The sequence below is a fragment of the Pelobates fuscus genome, chromosome 12, assembly GCF_036172605.1.
Source record: "Pelobates fuscus isolate aPelFus1 chromosome 12, aPelFus1.pri, whole genome shotgun sequence".
Lineage (NCBI taxonomy): Eukaryota > Metazoa > Chordata > Amphibia > Anura > Pelobatidae > Pelobates > Pelobates fuscus.
In genome coordinates, this window is record NC_086328.1 from 91,129,888 (window position 1) to 91,147,962 (window position 18,075).

General features: G+C 42.2%; 1 protein-coding gene across 2 annotated transcripts; it reads left to right on the top strand.

Annotated features, from left to right (window-relative positions):
* Window positions 1-11: 11 nt before the first annotated feature.
* ZFPL1 (zinc finger protein like 1) lies at window positions 12-17,695 on the top strand. 2 transcript variants are annotated; one of them, XM_063438701.1, is made up of 8 exons: window positions 12-46; window positions 8,855-8,970; window positions 9,319-9,430; window positions 9,529-9,722; window positions 13,442-13,517; window positions 14,787-14,954; window positions 15,546-15,669; window positions 17,107-17,695. In XM_063438701.1, exons 2-8 carry the CDS (start codon window positions 8,869-8,871, stop codon window positions 17,291-17,293), a joined length of 963 nt encoding a protein of 320 aa, XP_063294771.1. In that variant the 5' UTR covers window positions 12-46; window positions 8,855-8,868; the 3' UTR covers window positions 17,294-17,695. The 2 variants fall into 2 exon arrangements, with proteins under 2 accessions (XP_063294771.1, XP_063294770.1); XM_063438700.1 differs by lacking the exon at window positions 12-46 and adding an exon at window positions 82-173.
* The last annotated feature ends 380 nt before the right edge of the window (window positions 17,696-18,075 follow it).

Consider the following 18,075-nt stretch of genomic DNA (forward strand, 5'->3'; position numbering starts at 1 on the left):
TCACTGTCACCCGGAAGAGACGTGGCAGGGAAGAGTGAGTTCTAAAGTGTGTGTGTGTGTTGGCGGAAACATTCAGCAATCCATAGACCGTGATAGACTGTGTGTGAGATTTAATATCGAGATTGCGGAGACACTGGGGAGGAGAGCAACCAGGAACATACTGGAGGAGTGAGGTATGGGGGAGAATGCAAGGACTGCATGTGCTATAAACCATGAACACAGAATGTATAGGGCAACAACAAAGAATACTACCAATATAATAACTAAATATAACTGTGTGTGTGTATATATATATATATATATGGGCAGCTGGACACCACAGACGGGAGACTAAGATACAAAGAGTAAAATATAGAAATAAACACAATATGTCACGATATGTCCATAAGGTAATATTATTATTATGTTATTATTTATATAAGCTCAGTTCAAGTTATCGCATATAATTTTACCTCAATAAAAATATATAATATCTGCTGTTACAGAGAGCTCTATCACAAGAGAGAAGCAGTAGTTTACATTCAACAAGACCCACTACTCCAATGATCAGATGCATTGGAACCTTTGATGACCACTGGCAACCCATCAAAGATGTATTTTCCCGACATTGGCTGATCCTTCAATATGACAAAGACCTTGACACCAGTCTAATACCACATCCAAATATCACTGCACGCAGATCGAAAAATCTTAGAGATCTATTAGTTCACAGCCATCTAGAAAGAAAAACCCACTCAAAGAACTGGTTACTGGCCCCAGTAGGAACCCACAAATGCGGCCACTGTAAGGCGTGTCAATATGTTAAAACTTCAAAGACGGTGAAGTGCAGCCAAACTCTTAAAGAATTTAAGGTGTACCACTTTATCAACTGTAGCACTACACGTATCATCTATGTAATAACTTGTTCATGTGGTATTCAGTATATAGGGAAAACTTATCAGGAGTTTAGGAGACGTATTCTCCAACATATAAACTCCGTTACCAATATGAATTTGAGTACCCCTGTAGCGAATCATGTCTGCCATTTTCATGATGGCAATCCGAATCATTTATCCTTTCAAGCATTAGAAAAGGTGACCCTAAACTCTAGGAAGGGTAACTTTAACTTTTAACTTTTAACTCTTCTTCGAAAAGAGTCCAGGTGGATTTATGAGTTTAAGACCCTGACCCCAGGGGGGATGAATGAAGAATTCAATTTTACCCCCTTTATCCATTAATCCACCTGTTCTCATCTGAACACCTTTGATGACGAGTTCTATTTCCCCACTATAGGTCTAGTGATTGAGGGGAGTTATCACGCTGTTGGTGCCTGTCAGTGTGGACTTTTGTATATCACCTGATCATCCTTTCTCGGTGCTATTGGTTTAAACACAGGGAGTCCCCACATAAGGGTACCCTGAGGCCTGGGGTCACAGTTCTCTTGACTTATTGTATCTAAGCCTTTAATGTGGGAAATGTCCTTTAACCAGTCAGGACCTGCAGCTCCAGGGGGCTCCACATTGGTCAACCATTCTTCTCCATAGTTATTTTTGATATATTTACCAATTTAATTACATCGGTCTGTTAATGGTTATCATTATGGTTATCTGCCTATTCATTTATAGTCTTATTCTCCATCTCGTTAATATGACCAATCAGCTTTTGTTCCTTCCACTATGAATAGGGGAATCAATTTTTTTGACTGACATTTATTATTATACCCCAGTATACACACATCACTTCGGTTTAAAATGACACATTACCCTGAAATATGAAGACATAGGGACTGTGCACAGTGCACCCTGAGCCTCTATCTCTATGTCATATACAACGCTCAGGTTGTGTTAACATTTATTGCTACATTCCCGAAACGTCAGATTTTGGTAACATTTTCAGGCTACAAGAATACACTTTGTTATACTAGCAGGTTGCAATCCTCCGGCTGGAGGATACAAATGTCCTGGGTTTATATTGGTGCCCCCTGAAGGGGTTAATTTACCCCCTACACGGCACTGACAGGAGTTATCCAGTTGCAAGGACCTTGATTTTCTATCTGCCATGTCTGTTTAATGAATAGGCACTCGGCAGCCTTTATGACAGTTATGATAAGTGCTGTTTGGACTAGTTTTATTTCTTAGGTAGGGTCGTTCCACATACTCACCTGATAGTATGGACGCAGGGACTCTAGCCCTTTGTTTGGTTCTTTTTCTCTCTCCCCCCCTTTCTCCCGTGTCTTTTTTCCTGTCGGACCCCCTATGGGGTTAATTTAGATGATGTAATCATCACGTGACGCTTCCAACCCCTTACCTGATGTGGATTGGCTACCATAGGCTGACAGGCTTCTACTTTCCTCCAATGAAATTGTTCCACTTACCTTTAAATACCGGCTCAGTTCCCGCAGATCAGCTCCCCTCTGATGAGCTGCGGGCGAAACGTGCACGTCAGGGGCCTTTGATCCAGCTGTATCTCCTACTCTCTTAGCACATCATGGCAACAGGGATACAATGGATCCAGAGTGGACTTCAACTCCCATCAGGCGAAACCCGGAGAGCTGCTTAAGGTTTACTGGGATACTGCAGCAGCCCATTTACCTCGTTATTACTAACGTTTGTGTTGATTTGGCTGCACCCAGTGTCTCCCGGTTATATGCTGAAGTCTCTCTGTCACTTATCAGGAGTGTGTCACTTAGGGCACATTATTGAGTGTGCTACCCGTTCATATATGTGTCAGGCATTTAGGGTTCCCTTATAATTGAGGGGTGTTTATTATATTTTTTATTTGCTATTAGGGCTGCTCTTATTATCTAGGCATACCGCTTACAACCCTTATCCTGAACACGGTATGTTCATGTGACCTGTCTGATACCTCATACACTAGAGGTCTCAGCTGTTCTTATTCACTTATTACGTGCAAAATTACTGCTCTTTTGCACATGGGTATCTAAGAGAGGACACTGAAAACTTCTGAACAGGACCTCTCTCTAGGGCTATTATGTATCAGGGTATTAACCCATGATTGCTAATTAACAATCTGTCACCTTATTTATGGCTTTAGGGATCCTTTGATTGAGGTTTATGTTCCCATGGCATTATTTGCCAATTTTTGCTAATATTATACCTGCTATTAGTGTTTGTCCTCCCTTTTTCTCCTTTTTTGTTATTTGCAACAGTGTGGAGTGGACTTCAACTCCCATCAGGCGAAACCCGGAGAGCTACTTAAGGTTTACTGGGATACTGCAGCAGCCCATTTACCTCGTTATTACTAACGTTTGTGTTGATTTGGCTGCACCCAGTGTCTCCCGGGTATTTGCTGAAGTCTCTCTGTAACTTATCAGGAGTTTGTCACTTAGGGCACATTATTGAGTGTGCTACCCGTTCATATATGTGTCAGGCATTTAGGGTTCCCTTATAATTGAGGGGTGTTTATTACCGTATATACTCGAGTATAAGCCGACCCGAATATAAGCCGAGGCCCCTAATTTTATCCAAAAAAACTGGGAAAACTTATTGACTCGAGTATAAGACTAGGGTGGGAAATGCAGCAGCTACTGGTAAATTTCTAAATAAAATTAGATCCTAAAAAAAATATATTAATTGAATATTTATTTACAGTGTGTGTATAATGAATGCAGTGTGTGCGTATGTGTGTGTGTATGAGTGCAGCGTGTGTGTATGAGTGCAGCGTGTGTGTATGAGTGCAGCGTGTGTGTATGAGTGCAGCGTGTGTGTATGAGTGCAGCGTGTGTGTATGAGTGCAGCGTGTGTGTATGAGTGCAGCGTGTGTGTATGAGTGCAGCGTGTGTGTATGAGTGCAGCGTGTGTGTATGAGTGCAGCGTGTGTGTATGAATGCAGCGTGTGTGTATGAATGCAGCGTGTGTGTGTATGAATGCAGTGTGTGAATGCAGTGTGTGCAGGGCCGGTGCAAGGATATTTGCCGCCGTAGGCAAAAAATTTTTTGCCGCCCCCTCCCCCCCCATATGTCCTGACTTCCCCTCCTCCTCCCTCAGTGGTCCTTACCTCCCCACCCCCGTGTTCCTTCACCCCCCCCCAGTGGTCCTGACTCACCCCCCCCCCAGTGGTCCTGACTCACCCCTCCCCTAGTGGTCCTTACCCTCCCCTCCCCTAGTGGTCCTTACCCTCCCCTCCCCTAGTGGTCCTTACTTCCCCCTCCCCTCCCATAGTGGTCCTTATCCCCCTTCTCCCTCCCATAATGTTCCTTATCCCCCCCCATCCCTCCCATAGTGGTCCATATACCCCCCCCCTCCCTCCCATAGTGGTCCTTATACCCCCCTCCCTCCCATAGTGGTCCATATACCCCCCCCCCCTCCCTCCCATAGTGGTCCTTATACCCCCCTCCCTCCCATAGTGGTCCTTATACCCCCCTCCCTCCCATAGTGGTCCTTATACCCCCCTCCCTCCCATAGTGGTCCTTATACCCCCCTCCCTCCCATAGTGGTCCTTATCCCACCCCCTCCCATAGTGGTCCTTATCCCACCCCCTCCCATAGTGGTCCTTATACCCCCCCTCCCTCCCATAGTGGTCCTTATACCCCCCCTCCCTCCCATAGTGGTCCTTATACCCTCCCTCCAATAGTGGTCCTTATCCCCCCCCTCCCTCCCATAGTGGTCCTTATACCCCCCTCCCTCCCATAGTGGTCCTTATCCCACCCCCTCCCATAGTGGTCCTTATCCCACCCCCTCCCATAGTGGTCCTTATACCCCCCCTCCCTCCCATAGTGGACCTTATACCCCCCCTCCCTCCAATAGTGGTCCTTATCCCCCCCCCTCCCTCCCATAGTGGTCCTTATACCCCCCCCCCCCCCCCTCCCATAGTGGTCCTTATCCCCCTTTTTTTTGTTATTAATTTTTTTTATTATTATTATTTTTTTTTTTTATTATTTATATATTTATTTTTTTTCGTCCCCCCTCCCTGCTTGATATATGGCAGGGAGGGGGGCTCCTTCCCTGGTGGTCCAGCATTGGTAGTTCAGTGGGGGAAAGGGGCTGCTGGCAGAGCTGTACTTACCTGTTCTGCAGCTCCTGTCAGCTCTCTCCTCCTCCGCGCGGTCTGTGCAGCTCCTTCTATCAGCTCACACTGTAAATCTCGCGAGAGCCGCGGCTCTCGCGAGACTTACACTGGGAGCTGACCGAGGTGCTGAACGGACGGCGCAGAGGAGGAAAGAGCTGACAGGAGCTGCAGAACAGGTAAGTTACAGCTCTGCCAGCCCCCCTCTCCCCCGGTCTGTATTATGGCAATGCAAATTGCCATAATACAGACAGTGACTCGAGTATAAGCCGAGTTGGGGTTTTTCAGCCCAAAAAATGGGCTGAAAAACTCGGCTTATACTCGAGTATATACGGTATATGTTTTATTTGCGATTAGGGCTGCTCTTATTATCTAGGCATACCGCTTACAACCCTTATCCTGAACACGGTATGTTCATGTGACCTGTCTGATACCTCATACACTAGAGGTCTCAGCTGTTCTTATTCACTTATTACGTGCAAAATTACTGCTCTGTTGCACATAGGTATCTAAGAGAGGACACTGAAAACTTCTGAACAGGACCTCTCTCTAGGGCTATTATGTATTGGGGTATTAACCCATGATTGCTAATTAACAATCTGTCACCTTATTTATGGCTTTAGGGATCCTTTGATTGAGGTTTTTGTTCCCATGGCACTATTTGCCAATTTTTGCTAATATTATATCTGCTATTAGTGTTTGTCCTCCCTTTTTCTCCTTTTGGTTATTTGCAGCAGTGTTTTATTTCCAACAGGGTGGGGGTCTACAATATTGGGTTCCTATCCCTCACATGTTGGAACATCTGGCATATTATCCGTATAGACCCATATACTTAGCACCTATCTGGTGTGTGGGATACTGTATTCTATCGGAATTGTACAGATTTTATTTGTCCTTCACTTATTGGTGGTTTTTCACCTTATTTTTTACTATTTACTATTAAAAGTTATATTTTATATTGCAGGGCACTCATCCTATGTATGTTTTTTCTGTAACTACCTTGGTAGTTTTTTGAGGGTTATCCCCTACTGTCAGAGTGCCCGTCCAAGTCTTCCCTGTCCTCCCCCCTTTTTTTGTCTGCTATCTGCTGTTACATTATGTAAACACAGAAAGTGGCAAAAGTTGAATAAGCAACCTAGAATTAAAAGGGTTATTTACTAAAGTTGAATTTACAATTTAAAGGGACACTATAGGCACCCAGACCAATTCAGCTAATTGCAGTGGTCTGGGTGCAGTGTCTCTGTCAGTTTAATCCTGCAATTATAATTATTGCAGTTATTGATAAACTGCAATGATTATATGGCAAGGTTAACTTCACCTCTAGTGACTGTCTACCACAGTGGAGCCGACCCAGCGCTGAGGGACATTGGCACTGGATTCAGGTAAGTGATAGAAGGGGTTTTAACCCTTTATGCACTGCATGTATTCCTAGCCTATAGTTTCCCTTTGAGGGCAATGCAGTTGAACTAGAAAATAAATATCTAAGTCAGCTATGCTTTCAGTTTAGCCATAAATTTGAATTCTCACTTTCATGAATAACAGTGTATGTGCTCTGGGTTGCTTGATTAACCCCTTAACGCCGTTACGGCATTCTATGCCGTCCCCATTATAATGTGCTTTAAAGCCGTTGCGGTGCATAGAACGCCGTAACGGCTTAAACAGATACTCACCTTCCAGGCGATCGGCTTCGGGAGGACTGTCTGACAGCCCAGGCAGCCCTCCCCCGGGAAATCAGGCCCCCATCAAAGAGCGATCACATGGACCCCTATGGCTGGCCGTGGATCTACCAGCAGGGGGACTGTCTGTAAAATCTGTTAATGGGGGGGTACTGTTGTACTCGTGAGACTTTGCTGAATACAAATATGTGCATTTTATTGCAGTAAAAGCTAAAAGTATCATGACATTTACAGCTAAAATGTCAGACGGAACTACAATTTTTATTTTTAAAAAAAATCTTAGTTTTTCACAGTTTTTAAAAAATTTTTATTCATAATAAGTTATGTTTCATATATGAATAATTCATGAGAAACTAAAGCCCTGTTTCTCCTGAACAAAATTAAATATAATAAGTATTGGTGCACTTAATATGAAAGAGGTGAATTACGGTTGAACATACCTTAGGAATATTTGAGAATGATAGTCACAGAATTGCCAGGTCAAAGAAACAAACAAAATATGCAGCTATAGTTGAGCGAAATCATTGAAATGTTTTAATGGAGACCTGATGTAAAAGATAATGCAGATAATGAAATTAAAACCTGAATACACTAGGGTGACTAGGCCTTAAATTACCAGTATATATTGGTTAAAGAAACACTAAAGGGTCAGCAAGACAAACATGTATTCCTGACCCTTTAATGTTAAAAACACCATCTAGCCCCCCTGGCCATCCCTCTCCGCCTTAAATATAGTAAAATCTTACCTTTATTCCAGTCTGTTGCTGCTGGCTCTGCCCCTGATCTGCTCCTTGACTGGCATAATCAGAAATTATGAACTCAGCCAATCACCATGCTTTACCATAGGAAAGTATTGGATTGACTGAGATTGACAAGGAGACAGGCGGGCAGAGCCAAATGCCATCCTGGCCAATTAGCATCTCCTCATAGAGATGCATTGAATCAGTGCATCTCTATTAGTAAAGTTCAGTGTCTCCATGCAGAGGGTGTGCAGCACTGCCCCAGTAAGCACCTCTACTAGCCATCTGAGGAGTCGTCACTGAAGGTGTCCCTAGGCTGTAATGTAAACATTGCATTTTCTCTGGCAAAACAATGTTTGCTGCAGGGACTGACTATACTCCCCAAAACAACTACAATAAGCTGTTGTTGTTCTGGTGACAATAGTGTCCCTTTAAGAGTAAGGTGGTAGTTGTGGGAAGGTGACAACAAATTAGCTAAAGCAATAAATACATTTTTATGTGAGATATAATAACTAAAAAAACACTGTAAAGGGAGCTGAATTCCCTATAATATTGGTATGAAAATGTGAGCCCAGAGATGAAGATATCTGCAAACATGGAAAACTTAAAAGCAGTAGTGTACTGAGGGGTGGGGGAGAGAGGGGGTGCCACTAGGATTAGAATTGCACGCTCCCTTAAAAAACTTGCGACGTCTGTGGCATTGTGCTGTGTGATAAAACTGCACATTTTAGAGTAACCTTTTATTGTGGCCAGAATAAGGCACATCTGTGCAATAATCATGCTGTCTAATCAGCATCTTGATATGCCACACCTGTGAGGTGGATGGATTATCTCAGCAAAGGAGAAGTGCTCACTAACACAGATTTGTAAACAGTATTGGAGAGAAATAGGACTTTTGTGTACATAGAAAAAGTCTTAGATCTTTTAGTTCAGCTCATGAAAAATGGGGGCAAAAACAAGTGTTGTGTATATTTGACAATTGTGACTAGTGCTTCTACAATGTATTCTGCCATTGATCAGATATTACCTTCAGTCTCTTTCACAGAATCTTTGTTTCCTGCAGCTATATTTGTAATGCTTTGCATTGTGAAATGTGTTGAGGTTTACACATATGTCCTATCCTCTGTTCCTGCAAGCTATGGAGACCATAGCTATCACTCATTCATCAATCAGTCAGTAATTCCTAAGAAGTTAAAAAAAAAAAAAAAAATCTTGTACCCGTAGTCTTTTATCCCTCAGGTTCACTGACTAGTGTCTATTTCAGTTACCAAGTATCACCAGTAAAGTGTTTCTTGATTCACAAACATATGCATACTTTCTTACATTCATTTTGGTGGACATCATCTGTTTATGTATGTAATTTGTATTTATCCTTGTTTTAACACAACTTTTGTTTTCTGCTATTGGTGTATTTAGTATGTTTGTTTTTAACAGGTCTCTTTTTCGCCATGGGCCTGTGTAAATGTCCCAAGAAAAAGGTGACAAATCTGTTTTGCTTTGAACATCGCGTGAACGTGTGTGAACATTGCCTGGTAGCCAACCATGCAAAGGTAATTATAGTCCATCCTCAAAAATATGTCTTATTTGCAAGGAAAACTAGAGTTGGGATTGTGATCGATGCAGTGGTCTTTATTGTGGTGGACACAGATCAGGAAAGGGAGTGATCGTTACGTGTATTGTTAATAACTATATTTAGCAGGATTACACCTTCTGATTGTGAAACTCGTGTCTTAGAAATGCATGTTTTTATTGGATGTTAGCAAGGGTAAATACTATTATTTTTAATTGTAAGAGACAATACTGGACCTAACGGTCATACTTATTGGGAAGTAAAGCAAAAACTTATTTAATGTACAACTTTCGTGATCTATCTTCTCTCTTAATGTTTTTCTCTTTAGTGCATTGTCCAATCTTACCTCCAGTGGTTGCAGGATAGCGATTACAATCCAAACTGTCGGCTCTGTAACACACTACTGTCCTCCAAGGAGACCACACGGCTTGTATGTTATGGTATGAAGCTTAGCACTTCCAAGTCTAATTGCAAGGAACACAGAGTTTGTCACCTCTACATTTCCAAAGATTAAACATTCATGTTTCTGTTGCTCCAGATTTATTCCACTGGTCCTGCCTGAATGACTTAGCCTCTCAGCTTCCCCAAAACACGGCTCCTGCTGGATATCAGTGTCCAAGCTGCCAAGGACCTATTTTTCCCCCTGCCAACCTTGTAAGCCCTGTGGCCTCCACCCTGCGAGAGAAACTATCTACTGTAAATTGGGCAAGGACTGGGCTGGGCCTCCCTTTGGTAAGTAGCGTAATACAATTTTGAAAAAATCTCAACAGTAAATGATGTCTGCTTTGGAACCTTGCTCACTTGATACATTTATTCTTTTATATCTTCCTTTAGCGTGTGTATACTCCGTTTTCTCTTAATGTCCCCTATTTAACTGGCCACAATGCAATCTTCCCTCACTAGTTCACCCCCTGGTTTCGCTAGTTCCCTCACTAGTTCACCCCCTGGTTTTACTTAACCAGTCCTCTTATGTCACTCTTTGTTACATTAACTACCTGGTTCCTCTTTGGGCAGCATGGACGGCTCTGCCTGTTCGCGGCATGCGCTGGTATGTAATGGAAGGACGCGATACATCCTTTTTGGTTCACGTCCATCCATGTCATCCCTGAGACCTTGTTCACTCATGTTGTGGGATCATAGAGATGGTGTGGACCAATCAGTGAGTCTCTAATCCGATAAATAACATTTCCTTTCCCACAGTAAGTAGCCTGTCATGGTTTCCTCCTGGTTCTGAATAAGCACATTTCTATTGCCATTTTGACTCTTGCTTTTGACTTTTTTTATTTTTATTTTTTAATCTTGTCTATCTCTGTAACTTGGACCTAGCTAGTTTACTCATTCTCCCGTATCTCTGTTATCCTGGCTTGTCATATCTTTTACAAAAGTTCTCAGCGAATACATTAAGTCTGACCCAACTCTATGATCCAGTAATACGTTCGGTTTTGTTTTCTTATATTTTAAGTTTTGCGTGTTAGGGTAACATGACACTTTTTAAAAATTTTATTTTATTTTATTTGTATTTTTTTATTTGAAAATAGATTTGGTTTAAATAAACACTTCATAACAATTTAGAGGGTATACCTCCAAAGATAATATGCATGTTTTACTTGACAATATATAAAATCTAATCTAGATGTTTAATCTGCAGATACTACAAGCCTTTTTCTCCAGGAATATCATGTATACAATAGAAACATATGTCTCCGGTAACACAAAGCAAAATATATTGCATACAGATGGATACTACCTCGTTTTATAAACAGTTGATTAAGGTGTCTCAAAAGCAACGTGAGAATAAATTATTACTGCTATTATTAAGATGCCTTATGGGACAGAGTGTAAAGACACGTGGTAAGATATTAGACTCTTAGAGGCACCAACTCAATTAGCCATAAGCAGAATTAAGTAGGTTCTTTAGTGAGCACTGATTGCCAAATTAACAGGAGACAATTGCCACTGGATAGCATGACTACACTACAGCTGATATTCTTTGTGAGAATATGAATCAAATATATTTTTTTTTAAAAGCTCTGTTGTAGAGGGGGTCTGCTGCCCACTCAGCCGATGCCTGCGGAAGGATAGCCACTAGGAAACTGGAGTGCAGCCAATACGACAAGGTTGCCCCACCATCCCTGTGCCTTAATACATGCTATAAGCACGGTAATGGATTTGCAGCTATGAAGCGCAGGTTGCGGCATCTGCTTGCGTCTTCATGCCTGCGGATCAGCAAACAGGATCTGGGAGGCTTTAGCTGGGAACACAGGTATGAATTACACGCGCGTTTAGCTTCGCCCGCAAATTGCACGCACAGACTGTCAAATGCTCGAAGAAGCAGGTCCACCTGGAAGGGCGGCTGTGTTTAGGCTTGTGGGGCAGCAGGCCACGATGTAACAGCCATCTTAAACAGTGGGCCTTCTGCTTATATTTGCAAAACCCTCTTAGAGTAGGCCATGAGAGTTCACCAGTGGGGACCAAGATATCCCCTGCCAGGCCAAGGGGGAGGAGGGACAGGGTCCAGTGACAATCTGTCTCTTAACCAGGGCAGAGTAGTTGCCACATATAAAATAGTTTTGTCGAGGCTGCAGAGCCATCAGCCATACGAGTTGGACGCATGTAGCGGGAGCTCCGCTCGATTGCCCGAGAATTGCTGCACCTGGTCCTTTTACCCAGTCTCCCAGGTCCCTGTAATTAGGCAATTTCCTCTGGAACCCATGGGCAAGAAAACCAAAAAACTGCAGGCCGAACCGAGCCACATATCCCGCGATATTGATACACTCCTGCACCAGCCTGCTAGGCCCAAACCAGCCAAAATAGTGCCAGTGGAGTCCTCAGCCTCATCGGTTGAGGAAAGCTTGCCTGAAAAGCTCTCTATAGTCCCAAGAACAAAGAGACATGGCCCCTTCTAATAAGGTCGATATTAAGGCTCTCCCGCAGGAGCTCAGAGCGATGTTTCATGCGGATGTGGCGGCGGTGAAGGAAGAAGTGGTTACACTGGCCAGCAAAATTGCCACGGCAGAGGAAGAGTTGGGAACCATGAAGGTGGCCCAAACCACCACAGATGCAGCCCTTGGTTCACATCAAAAAGACAACTCAGGCCTTCATCGCCGCATGGCAGCCCTGGAGGACAGGAACAAGACCAGGAATGTCTGACTAAGAGGAGTACCTGAGACTGTCGCTTCAGATGAGTTGCCACACTATAGTAGACTGCTTATAGCTACGCTACTACCACCTAAACAGGCCAAGTTTGTGATGATTGACTTTTCCTTCCGCCTACCTAAACCCACTAAGACCCCACCGGAGACCTCTGGAGACGTTCTCATAAAATTTGTGCTGGACTCAGCATGAGGTATAATTATGGGGGCAACGAGGAACACTCTTTCAAAGATCTTTGAAGGTGGTACGCTTACCTTATGTCGGCATATGTCCTGACACACAGTCCTATGGCATCAGTCCCATTGACAGCTCACCCAGTACCTATGGGAATAAAACGTGCCCAATAAGTGGGGAGTGCACCGTCTTCTTGTGGATAGAGATGGCAGAACATGCTGACTAACACACCTCTCCGAGGCATCCTCCATGCTACCGGAACTGGGCTTACCTGTCAGAGCATTTCCTGAAGCACGGAGCCAGTTGTGGGCTGTCAACCAGATAAACCTGTTCGCTTCTTGAGCGCAGCACCGAGAACCAGAGACATTCCACCATGAAGAGTGTTATCATTCAGTCCTGTCTCACTGCATGCATTCTTCCACCCCCAAACCCGAGCCCATTACACTGTTGACGGCTGACGGGTTTAGCACACTGCCAGGAGGTATTTAATTAGCACACAGTCTGTACAGGCATATTTACCTCATATCACAGCTGATATGTTACATAGCTGACAGACCGTTTTAAGACACGCTAACTTAAACATCACCTGTAACCCTACCCCATACCGACTTAGGTGTTTTTAAACACGGGTTCCAATTAATGCCTAGGCTAACTTAACTTAAGCTGACTTTACCTATACATTCTACACAAAATATATTGTGCTGTACCTTTTGCTATGGCAAATGTATATCTCACTGATGTTAATTAATATTGCTGCAGTCATGACATTGCAAACTATGTATACTGGTTTATAGCATAACAAAAATAAAGAATTTAAAAATAAAATAAAATAATTGTTCGGTCAATTTTATTAGGCTTAGGGAGAGGGTTTCTCAGAGGAACTCCAGCCACATGCGACTATCTCAATCGGCAGTCAGGCCTTGCCCCCCGAAATCGCCACGATAAAATGAAACAAAGTGGAAGAATGCTGACGTGCTTTATGTGTTTTGGAGTGTTTTTTTGTTTTTGTTTTTTTTTTCAAATGTATGAATCTGTGCAGTGGAGGCGTCTTGTGTTGTGTTTTGCTTCCTGTGCTCTCTCCCTTTATTTATTAGAACTAATGTGACCTATTTTTATCCTCCTAGATAGAAGAGGTGGAGACTGTAGACGAGGTAGCAGCACACGATGTTACAGACTACAGGGATTGGTCTGTTGTAAATTGTAAGTTTGTCATCAAACTTGAAATACTGGTATTGCTTTTAACTACCCTCTGAATCTTTGCTCCTTAGTTATGACATGGCCAAAAAGTATTAATAACCTGGGTGTACCAGACAGTTATCTATTATAAATGATTAAAAAACCACAACAATCATTTACATTTTTTTTTTTTTTTTTTTTTAAGTAACCCAACAAGCGGAGTTGTTTTTGTCATCATAATGCACTTTGTGTACAAACTGCAGTGTTTTTGAGCCAATGTAGATGGCAGAGAACATAAAACAACAAGAAATGCTGATATCTAATGTCTATCCTGTAGACCACAGAAAGCCAGGGTATTTTTTAAATTTATTTATTTTATTTTACTCTATGTCTCGGGTTTCATTCTGCAGGTCTCTTGACCTGTTGAAGTTCCTAGGTATAAAGCTCACTTCTGACCCTTCTGAACTTTATGAACCCAACTATCCCTCATTGTTTCAGGTGTGATGTGGCTTGGGCCTTCCCTTCCTGCAGCTATACTTTTATGCTGCTAGGCTGTCTCAAATTCGCTCTTGGTATTGCCCCATAGGAGTGAGGTGGTGGGAGGACTTGGAACTGGATCTGGTAGGTCCAGACCTCCCACAGTTCTGGATTTGGACTTCAAGTCCTACAGGGCATCCCTACATATGTGTTTGTATTTTATATGTCTTCAGGGCATGAAAGAGGGCTGATCACACAACTCTATCAGCACCTGGGCTCGCCTGGGTAAATAGGTGAGTCTTTGGACAGCGATGGGAGTACGATATTTGCATAGCGTCTGCCAAGGAGTCTTTTTGTGTTGTGCATCAGGAGTAGACTTCCAAGATGCACATGAGTTGGTATATACTCCGGCACGATTGACCCATATTGGAACAGTTACTTCAGATGATTAATGGAGAGGTAATGGGAATTTAGGTGTTTTTTTTCCATATGTGTTTGGGCTGCCCGAAGGTGGTTAGGTCCTGAGATTTAATACAATCCATCTTATCAGACATTCTCTCCAAGCCAGGGAATCATTCCCTTTGGGTTTCCTCATCTTGAGATCTATAGACTCATTCACACAAAAATTGCAGGATTGTCAATATTGTGCTGAGATGAAGTAGTCTGGGTGTGTATAGTGTCCACCTTTAAAGGTATAGTAAACCCTATATGAATGTGTTGTTTTTTTTCTTGTTATTAATGGTAAAAAACAAAGTGTGATATATACTTCTATTATACCAATACATTGATTTCTGTATCCTTTTTTTTTTTTTTTAGCCTCTTCTGATCACATGCCAGAAGCTGTCGAGAGATCATCGCAGTCAGGATATCTGTACAATTCTGCGCCCGCTGCTGCCACACAGCATGGTATAACTGGAGGCACATCTCAAGACCATACTGTCATGATTGGAAACACAGGGGATGACAGTGTCGGCATGAGCGCAGGTGAGTTTGCAATGGCAAAAAAGATATTCATGTAGTAACCCTCGATGGAGGAGTCAGTGTGTAGATACTGGATTGTAGATTCCATGCAGCGGACAGAGACCATACAGCTGTCACAGAATTTCCAGATGTGAAGGACTTATTTATTTTTTTATTTTTTTGCGGGCAGCTCTGTTCTGAAAGATCAGTGCAATTAAACCATCAGAAAGCTGGAGTGTTTTTTGTTCTGTTAATCATGATTATCCGCACAAAAAAAACTGAGCAAGAAAAACACCAAGGTCGAGTACTAATTTGTGACATTGGAATTTAAGATAAAGAAACATAGAGGACTTCTGAAGAAATAAAGGGTAATTCCACATGTAACAGTTATTAAACAAGGATATGTAAGTGGATTGCGAACAATTTTAAAGTGCATGCGAGTGACTAGAGAGGAAGGTTGAGGAGTATATATTGCAAATCAAGTTGCAAACATAGATTTGTCACTGATGGAAGCGTAATGGAAAAATATTTGGACATAGGTGAAAAATTGGGCATACCTTAGCACAGGATGATAACCTTGTTGTTTACAGCTACTTTATTAACGTGTGTTTTTAGCTTCCATCCCTAGGAAAGTATATGACACTCGAGATGTTGCCAAGAGTGAAGACACACTGATTGACTTTGACGATGATAAATATAGAAGAAGACCGACATTGAGTTGGCTGGCCAGAATACTTCGGTTAGTGGTTTGTTTGGTTTTTGTTTTTTACTTTGAGGTATGGCTAAATTGGTTTATCTTAGCTTATATATATATATATAAATACAAAAAGAGAAGTCCTGCGCTTAAGCAGCAAGGACTACAACACACATCAGCCCCAATATATAGTAAAAACCAAAGAAAAGAAAATGTTACTTGCGCTTTTTCCTTAATCCCTATGTATATTTAGACAAATGGAGGTCATTTAGTTGCTCCAATGGCCATTGGAGGGATGCCCGCCTGCCAACGTCAAGGCAGACCCCCCTAAGCGGGTCCTAACACTGACCCTTCAGCCTGCTTCCTTGAGCTTCTGGCAAAGATATCTCTAATGAGACAGAAAGGGGTATTTTTTATATACACCCCTTTACTTATTAACCCTTAATAGGGAACACATGGGATGGGTAGCAGCATTGTAACCAGGCTGTGTGATACAAAGTAAATACAAATACAAAAAGAGAAGTCCTGCGCTTAAGCAGCAAGGACTACAACACACATCAGCCCCAATATATAGTAAAAACCAAAGAAAAGAAAATGTTACTTGCGCTTTTTCCTTAATCCCTATGTATATTTAGACAAATGGAGGTCATTTAGTTGCTCCAATGGCCATTGGAGGGATGCCCGCCTGCCAACGTCAAGGCAGACCCCCCTAAGCGGGTCCTAACACTGACCCTTCAGCCTGCTTCCTTGAGCTTCTGGCAAAGATATCTCTAATGAGACAGAAAGGGGTATTTTTTATATACACCCCTTTACTTATTAACCCTTAATAGGGAACACATGGGATGGGTAGCAGCATTGTAACCAGGCTGTGTGATACAAAGTAAATACAAATACAAAAAGAGAAGTCCTGCGCTTAAGCAGCAAGGACTACAACACACATCAGCCCCAATATATAGTAAAAACCAAAGAAAAGAAAATGTTACTTGCGCTTTTTCCTTAATCCCTATGTATATTTAGACAAATGGAGGTCATTTAGTTGCTCCAATGGCCATTGGAGGGATGCCCGCCTGCCAACGTCAAGGCAGACCCCCCCTAAGCGGGTCCTAACACTGACCCTTCAGCCTGCTTCCTTGAGCTTCTGGCAAAGATATCTCTAATGAGACAGAAAGGGGTATTTTTTATATACACCCCTTTACTTATTAACCCTTAATAGGGAACACATGGGATGGGTAGCAGCATTGTAACCAGGCTGTGTGATACAAAGTAAATACAAATACAAAAAGAGAAGTCCTGCGCTTAAGCAGCAAGGACTACAACACACATCAGCCCCAATATATAGTAAAAACCAAAGAAAAGAAAATGTTACTTGCGCTTTTTCCTTAATCCCTATGTATATTTAGACAAATGGAGGTCATTTAGTTGCTCCAATGGCCATTGGAGGGATGTATATATACTTACATTCTGTATTTTTCTCTCCTACAGAAACCGTTCAGGTTCAAAGGCACGGCCTACCTCCACCAAACAGCGTTTTCTCATTATTCTAATTATTGGAGTTTTGGGATTTTTTACACTAATCCTAATTATGTCAAAATTGGGCAGAGCATCAGCTGATAACGACCCTAATCTCGATCCCCTTTTTAACCCACACATCCGTGTTGGACAAGAGTAGGGGAGAATGTAAAAAATGCGGGGCACCACGAAAAGATTCTAGTGTGCCCCATCCCAATCCAGACTCACAAAGAGGACCAAGCAGACCCCAATCTGGAAATATACCTTGTACTTTCTGTAATGAGACATCAGTAGACCATGCATAAAGATTGCAGATATAAATAGCTGGTTTGGCCCGCTATAGAAAGCAATGTGGAATTTTGGGCTCTAGAAGAGGAGCTGGAGAAAGACGTATGGCTGTCAGGTGGGCTGTAAGACCTGGCTACTCCAGGAAGTGCTCAAATCTACCAGGTCTATCTACTCTAAGACTACACATAGGACCTGGTGTTTATAAAAGAAGAGTATTATGTATGATAGATACATGGTAACAATGTGTTCAGTTTCTCAAACTCATAATCTCAAACACCCATCCATTTATTTTGGATTCAAAGCAGTTATTTTTTTTTACCTTTTTTTTTTGGCTGCCTAATAAAATTCTTCCAATTCCCTTTCTGCTAATATTTTCTAATTGTTCCGGGTTTCAAGCAATTAATTTATAAATTAAGGGACTGTTTTTAAGCATTATAGTTTTAACTTTGGGCAGACAATCTGAGGCAAAACCTTGATTACTTTACGTTTTGGGAATCTAAGAAGACTTGCTAAATCCAGTAGTGAAAAAAAAAAGTATCCCTGATCTTTACCACCATCTTCTCTTAAACTGTTGGCAGCATTAACAGTAAATAGTATGTAAGAAACCTCTGTACAAAATCTTGCACCACAAAAATACTTATCTATATCCCATGC

Coding starts and splice junctions, on each gene's coding strand:
- ZFPL1 (XM_063438701.1), top strand. CDS start 8,869: ATGGGCCTGTGTAAATGTCCCAAGAAAAAGGTGACAAATCTGTTTTGC. Junction 9,431..9,528: donor CACACGGCTTGTATGTTATG/GTATGAAGCTTA, acceptor CTGTTGCTCCAG/ATTTATTCCACTGGTCCTGC. Junction 9,723..13,441: donor CTGGGCTGGGCCTCCCTTTG/GTAAGTAGCGTA, acceptor TTATCCTCCTAG/ATAGAAGAGGTGGAGACTGT.